Raw genomic sequence first — 7,777 nt, 5'->3', positions numbered from 1 at the left:
AACTTCAGCACTACACAAATTCTTACTTAGATGTGGTGTACAATAAATATCATTAGAGTAAAAATTAAATCAAAATGCTTAAAAGTTAACCTGATATATTATAAAAATTATTTGTTTTTTAGTGGTAAATTTTTTTTAATGTTAATAAAAAATATTTTTTCAAAGTCACTGGTAATGAATAAAGGTAACCATTTAACTCTTTAAAATATTTATCCATCAACCTTTTTTTCATAATATATACAGTTAATCAAAACATATTAAAAGTTTAAAAAAAAAAGTACTCCGTAAAAGTTATCTCGTACAATAAATTTATTGTATTTGTATACTTTACGCGTGTAAGAACTTTTGTTTGCTCTAAGGCGTGAATGATTTTACTTAAAAGTTCTAACAAAATGCTACAGTGAGCTGGTGACTCGCAAAAGTTGAGCATGAATAACAAAGATCATGATAAGATTATAGACGTTGGGATGTTAGGTTTGGATGACAAAAAACAGTGTCCGATATCACAACAGTTTACACACTGCAATATGTAACAGCGCCGTTTCCACGATAGAGTACAAAACACAAGCTCATATCAATCAATCTGCTTTTTTCCTTCTCTTAGCACGGTTCTCCTTCTGCTGTCCAGAGTTTGGTACAATCGAAGAGTCCTTCTACAATTCAAACAAATAAATGCTTTTAAACATCTCAAAATGCATATAAAAAACCCAAAACATCTGATAGTGCATACTACTCCATCCGTCCCATAATACAGTGCCCGCTTGACCTTTCAGGGGAATTAAGAAACTTGAAAAATAACATGATGAACTATTAATGTTATTGTACTTTAATAGAAAAGTACAAATTATTTTATTTTTTAAACAAAAAGATAAAAAATAATAAATTATGAGACCACATTTTAATGATAAAAACATTAATTATAGGACTATACTATTTCCAAGGTACAAACATTAAATATTGGACCACATTTTGAAACACCCAAAATGGAAAACAGGCACAACATTTTGGGACACCCAAAATGGAAAACAGACACTATATTTTGAGACGGAGGGAGTACTATAAAAGAAACAAAGCGTAGTGTAAAACATTTATAACGAGTTTACCTTTCTTTTTAACCGGTGCCTTTGTCGTTGCCTCCCTTTGCTTTTCTTCATAGATGTGTCCTAAATGGAAGTGGAGAGACTTATCAGGATACTCAACACATTTGGATTTGAACGGGATTGTCCCCAAAAATCAAATGGATTACATTCGAATATTGCAATTCTGTCTACAGAGAATTGACAAACCTGTGCAAGAGCAATAATTCTTGCATGTCTTTCAGCATGAGTCTCATAGTCATCGTCAGATATCACTTCTTCCTCCCCATCACTATTGAGATAACGCTTTAATCTTCCCCCATTCAGTAATTTCTCTGATCTTGAATGTCTCTGAATTAGATAAAACAGTGAATTATCACAAAGCAAAATTTAACGATTAGAAGCATCTTTTACTTTCAGATAGAACTGTCAAAACCTTGGATTTGAGGTGAGTTTTCAAACTCTCTTCATTCAGACAGACAATTTTTGGACAAAGCCTGCACTTATAAACTGATTTGCTTTTCAAAACACACTTTGGAAGATCATCCACGGCTGAATGATCTTCAGTCTGTGTCTCTATTGTTTCACCGCTCTCTTTCCTTAAAGGGAGTTTCTCATTAAGTTCGTTTCCATCTTTCTCAGACTCACTGTCATCATCATTTGCAAGTAAACCTGCCAATACTCAAAGTTTAAATGACTGAACTACTGAAGAGTGATAAGGCGAGAATTCTACACCATTTGAAGGATATAAAAGAAGCAGCAACTCAGAGAGCTTACAATATAAAACAATGTGCTTCATTATGTACATCTGACACACTATCCCCATATCAAATTTGCATTTTCCTTGAATAAGCCCATACTTAGAACGAGGGGAGGGGGAGAGGGCGGTGGAGACGAGAAGAACAAACAAAATTTTCAACATACTAAGAGTAAAGCATCTACCAATAAGCTAAACCATGAGGTGAGTGACATATATGCAGCTTTGAGTTGTCAGCATGCGAAAGAATACCAACGAAATGTTAACAGATATACTGGCCTCAAATTATCCAGATAAGCACCCTATGAAGACAGATCTTGCCATATGTTTGCCACTTTGATCAAGATAAACCAAATTTTCAAACGTAATAAGATCAAAACATCTACCAATAAATCATGAAGTGGATACATATATACAGCTTTGAGTTGTCAGCAGGCCAAAGCAGAGAATAGCAGCGAACTGTTCACAGATATACAGGCCTCTTATGATCCAGATAAGCACCCTATGAGGACAAATCTAGCCATATGTTTGCCACTCCGGTCATGGTAAATTTAAGTCCAAGTTGAAGATAAGAGAGGGGGAGGGGGGACTCCGGACTCGGAAGAGAGAGTTGCAAATTGGTTACACTCCACGGGTCCTTGAGTGGTCGAAAGCGGTACAATAGGGTAGGAAAGGTCATCAAACATGCAAGGAAATAATCAGTGTGATTGAGGCTACAAGATACAAAAATCTATGGACAGCACCTCAAATAATTCAACAAGGAAAATTTTTCGTGACTTGTAAAATTGTAACTTGTAAGAATAATATCCACTAGTAATTCAGAAAAAATAAGAACTGGATTTCTTTTTAAAATTCAATCAAATCACAGGGTATTTCAGCCAGTTACTTCCTCCCTCGCATAAACAATGGTGGTTGATAGATGGATTAACCTAGAAAATTTCACCTATTTTCACAAAACAGTGGGAACAGGTACTCGAGGCCTCATGGAAATCTCTTTTACTGTCCTGGAAGCCATACGTAGTCAACCTTTGTCATCCATGGTGAGTTGTCCCCATTTTACATATGCATGTCCTATGTCCACGACATTTCTTAACTGGCTACACAAGTTCCTACCATGTCCAATATCTATCCCAATCAGACATAGAAAAATCTAACCTCTAGGCGTACTCAAGACTACCTATGCTCTTACCATAACTACAACACGTCGTAACTTAGGAATCTAATAGAGCCATTCATGAGCAAAATGCCTCTCTTAACAAGACAACCCTGCAGATTTTAGCCTTTCAAATGCTCCTTTTATATAGCTTATTCTTGTCTCGCTAGCACTATACCACACATCAATACCCCAAAATGATACAAAAAACACACTTTCATTTACTCCTTGCTATTTTCCCAAAGTCGCGATTAGGCCCCCAATAAACGGTAGCTAAATAAACAATACAATAACTTGAATCCTGGCTAATGAAATTAGACTTCCCAATTTAAAATGGAAGTTAACAGGAAAATAATTTAGCTCACTAGTCAACCAAATTTGCCACAAATATAACCATACAATAAGTCCAATGGACTCCAAAGTTTCCAACTTCCATTAGCAACAATCACATTGACCATAATTCCTATTTAAGTAAATTAAATGAAAAAATACAAGAACAAAAATTAAATTACCTCCTGAATCAGCATCAATTTCATTGCCAGAGCTATCTTCACTCTCATACCCTGCAAATCAAAACCAATTAACAAAAAACCATTATTACAAATAAAAAACCAGCAACATTCAATAAATTTAAATTAATTCATTAAAAAGGGGAGAGAAAGAACCAGCAGAAGAGGAAGAAGGGTGTTGGGGTTTCGAAGGAGGCCGAACATCGTCATCATCTTCATCGCTGTCGTCATTATCAGCTTCCACGTTGGAATCAGGTTCGGGTTCAGTGTGAGTTGGTTCATCTTGTTCAGAATCATCGGAGCTCCGAACTTCGACATCAGAATCCGATGAGGAATCCGACGAAGAACCCGACGATGGGTCGTCTTTGTCGCCGCGCTCTGCTCTATAAAATCTTCTCTTTATCATTTTAAAAAAAATTCCCCTGTTATTGGAATTCGGAGTGTGGAGAGTAATGGGGAGAAAGAGAGTGTAGGGTTTATGTGAGATTTTGGGGACAGAGGCGACTGCCTAACTGACAGGAAATTTCGGGTCGGGTTAATGCGGGTAACGTATTACTATAAGGGCTGATATGGATGATGCCGTGAGGCCCGTTATGGATTATACACTCTTGGTAACCGAATTATATGGGCTGATGGGTAAACTCTTGTCCGGGTTTGAAATTATAAACGGGTGATAATTGCAACCCAATAGGGGACGTTTGGTTGGGGCATTCCCTTTGTTGTTGTTTGTTTGATTTTTTTTTTGTCATTTTCGTTACCCTCTTTTCTTTTCACTTACCCCAAATAGCTCTTGATTGATACCCTATGTCCCTACCCCCCACAAGGTTTTCCATTCCCTTTCCCCTCAACAAACTTGACCACAGTTGACCAACCATTAAACACCCTCAACAACCCTGACCACCATCAACTCACCCACTGTGGATCCACCCCACCGCAGCAACACCACCCAACCACCGCATCTGACCGTCCACCAACCACCGCCGACCACCCACCATCGCCTCACCCAACCATCGCCGCTTACCACCGTCGACTCACCACCGCATCTAACCCACCACCAAACACCCGCCGACCCACCAGAAAAACCCGCCCCGCCCTAAAAACTAAATGCACCACCGCTAAAACCGCAGCCCCACCGCGATATTTCACCCACACCAACCCACAACCCTAAAATTTTGAAAATAATTCAAGACTAAAAGTTAAAATTACTTTTTCTTATCAATAATCTTATCTTTATATGGTCAAATTCAACCATAAAAACTCCAGATCTGAAGTTTTCATGGTTGAATTAGACCAATTAAACATCAAATTTGGCCATGGAGATGGTGAGAAAACAAGGGAATGAAGAAAGAGAAGGGGCAACGATGCTAGGAACTGAGAGGGAAGGGACGGCGACGAGAAGGGGGTGGCCGAAGAGGGTTGCCGGAGGAAACGGGTAGTGAGGTGGTGACCAAAGAGCGAGGGCGACTATGGTGGAGCAATGATGAGAGAATGAAGAAATGTGGAAGATTGATGAAACGTTACCCAAACAACAAGCTAGCTACATCAAAGGGTTTTGCTTTCCATTCCCCTTCTTTCCCTTGTTTGATTCAGTCCATTTACCCCGTGCGAACCAAACAACCCCTAAGGTTAATGACTTATGAGGTTATCTACTGCTCTCTTTATTTCGAAATAATGGGGATAGTTTTCATAAGTAGGTGTTTTAAATTAATTGGGACACTCTACTTTATTCTATTTTTAGATGGATGACCCACTTATTTAATATATCCACACTCTTTTTTTCCAATTTACTTACAACATTTCACTCAATCTATATTTATATTCTATTTCTATTCATAATTTTTCACTCAACCTAGTTTTTTATTCTTATTTTCTTACACCAATCCATAATTATTATCTACTTTCCAATCATTTATCTTGGTTATTGTGAAATGTGTAAATGTCGCTATTATTTTGAAATGAATGGAATATATAGTTATCTGGTTGAGCGAAGAAATTTTATTGATCCTAATTCCAAAATACTCAAGTTATCAACTCCAAGATGTTACAAGCTGACACAGTTACCGAAATACCTTTGTATTTTATATTTCTTTGGAAGGGGAAAATACATTAAATTTAGGACAAATTGTTTTTTATCACTTAAAAAAATTGAAAATTTATTTTTTACCATCTAAAAAACTAAAACTTGTATTTACCACCTAAAAAATATTTAAAACTTGTTTTTTACCACCTAAAAAATAGAAAAATAGATGAAAATGTTATACAGGGGGCCACAATAACGGTATTATTTCTTATATTTTCTCTATTTCACGATTTCATATATGTGAAAGAGTTAAAGAAAGTCACACGGGAAGAGTAAAAAATTGGACGAAAATTGAACAAAAGGTCTTGTGCGCACAAGGTGTACAATAAATTTATTGTACACCAAGACTTTAACCCCTTTTTTATAACTTTAACCTAGTTTTGGTTAACTTTTACATTAGTAAAAAAAATTTGATAGATAAATATTTTAAAGGGTTAAATGATTAATTTTATACATTATTAGTTATTTTGAAGAAACAAGTTTTACTAAAATGAAAAAATTTATCAATGAAAAATAAATAACTTTTACATATATATGCTTAACTTTTAAGCATTTTGAGTTAACTTTTACTCCGGTGTACAATATTTATTGTACACCCATTGTAAATAAGAATTTGTGAAAACTGAATTAGTGTCCCCACATAAAGGTAATAAGGTATCATCTATTTTTCAATTTTCAGGTGGTAAAAAACAAATTTTAATTCTTTTTTAGGTGATAAAACACAAGCTTTAGTTTTTTAGGTGATAAAAAATAATTTTTCGATTTTTATAGGTGGTAAAAAAATAATTTATCCTTAAATTTATGATAGTTTTTCTTTTTTGGAAGCTAAAATAAAATACATCACAATAAAGTAATATTTACAATAAATTAAAGGAGATAATTAAATTTTTAAATAGTTTATATTATATTTTATTAAGGAAAAATCGACCCGGTCCAAAATCGGGTTTTGGACCGGACCGGACCCAAGACTGAAAATTTGTATTTCTCGACCCGAAGACCGGACCGATTTCCTTCAGTTCGGTCCGGTCCAGCTTATTTTTTCGGTCCGGACCAATTTTTGCACACCCCTAGTTAGAAGTGAGTTTTAGGGAATAGGGAAATTGATTCATGGTATAAGGACTATTTGATCTAACAAAAAAATAATGATAATAAGACTTTCACATTCAAATTAATATTAATACACACATTCACTTTTTACACAGTAAATATTTATGATTGATATATACAGAGAAAGTATTAGTTATTTATAAAAAATTATTAATTTGTGAAATTGTTTTTAGTTAAACGATTGTTACTATATAATAAAATGAATCGGATTCTATATATTTACATATAAACTACTGTTCCGGGGTTGAAACGATGGAAGGAGCGTCCTTGATGTCTTGAGTTCCGATCACGTACGGTGCCTGCAAGATGAACTCCGGGCCAAGGGGGGGTCCCCGAGGCGGAGCCTCCGACGCTCAAGTCAGTACAATTGATGTATAAAATGAGGTGTTTAGGGGAGAGAGAGTAGGGTGGCTTCTCTAGGGTTAGAGAATGGCCCCTTTACCTTGCCCTTTGAGGGGTATATATAGTGCCTTTGTTGGGCCTTTGAGGCCTTGTAAGGGATATTGGGCTTGAGTGGATTTTATTGGCTTTTAGGTTAAAATGGTGGGCCCATTTTAACACCCCAACAAATGTCCCCCAGACCCAATTCTATTTGAAAAATGGGTTGGGTTTTGATTTTGATCACTTCCAAGTGAAAGTCGATTTCAGCTCAGAATTTTAACCTCGGCTCGGATTGTAACATCGGTTCGAGTTGTAATCTCGGCTCGGGTTTTACCTTCGGATTTTTGTCCTTCGGATTTTTACCTTCGGCTCGGTTTTGTCCTTCGGATTTTTACCTTCGGCTCGGTTTTGTCCTTCGGATTTTTACCTTCGGCTCGGTTTTGTCCTTCGGATTTTTACCTTCGGCTCGGTTTTATCCTTCGGTTTTTTACCTTCGGCTCGGTTTTATCCTTCGGATTTTTACCTTCGGCTCGGTTTTATCCTTCGGATTTTTACCTTCGGCTCGGTTTTGTCCTTCGGATTTTTACCTTCGGCTCGGTTTTATCCTTCGGATTTTTACCTTCGGCTCGGTTTTATCCTTCGGATTTTTACCTTCGGCTCGGTTTTATCCTTCGGATTGTAACGTCGATTCGAGTTGTAATCTCGGAGCGATTT

The 7,777-nt window shown here is 36.4% G+C and overlaps 1 protein-coding gene across 1 annotated transcript; it reads right to left on the bottom strand.

Moving 5' to 3' along the window:
* Positions 1-422: 422 nt before the first annotated feature.
* LOC110801637 (uncharacterized) lies at positions 423-4,010 on the bottom strand. Its single transcript, XM_022007010.2, has 6 exons — positions 3,652-4,010; positions 3,499-3,549; positions 1,513-1,748; positions 1,287-1,427; positions 1,104-1,163; positions 423-653 (listed from the first exon to the last, which is right to left on the bottom strand). The coding sequence occupies exons 1-6, from the start codon at positions 3,899-3,901 to the stop codon at positions 579-581; spliced, it is 813 nt and encodes a 270-aa protein (XP_021862702.1). The 5' UTR covers positions 3,902-4,010; the 3' UTR covers positions 423-578.
* Between the last annotated feature and the right edge of the window lie 3,767 nt (positions 4,011-7,777).

The sequence above is a fragment of the Spinacia oleracea genome, chromosome 1, assembly GCF_020520425.1.
Source record: "Spinacia oleracea cultivar Varoflay chromosome 1, BTI_SOV_V1, whole genome shotgun sequence".
Lineage (NCBI taxonomy): Eukaryota > Viridiplantae > Streptophyta > Magnoliopsida > Caryophyllales > Amaranthaceae > Spinacia > Spinacia oleracea.
The sequence above is the reverse complement of the archived record's forward strand: the minus strand, read 5'-3'. Positions and strand labels throughout refer to the sequence as shown.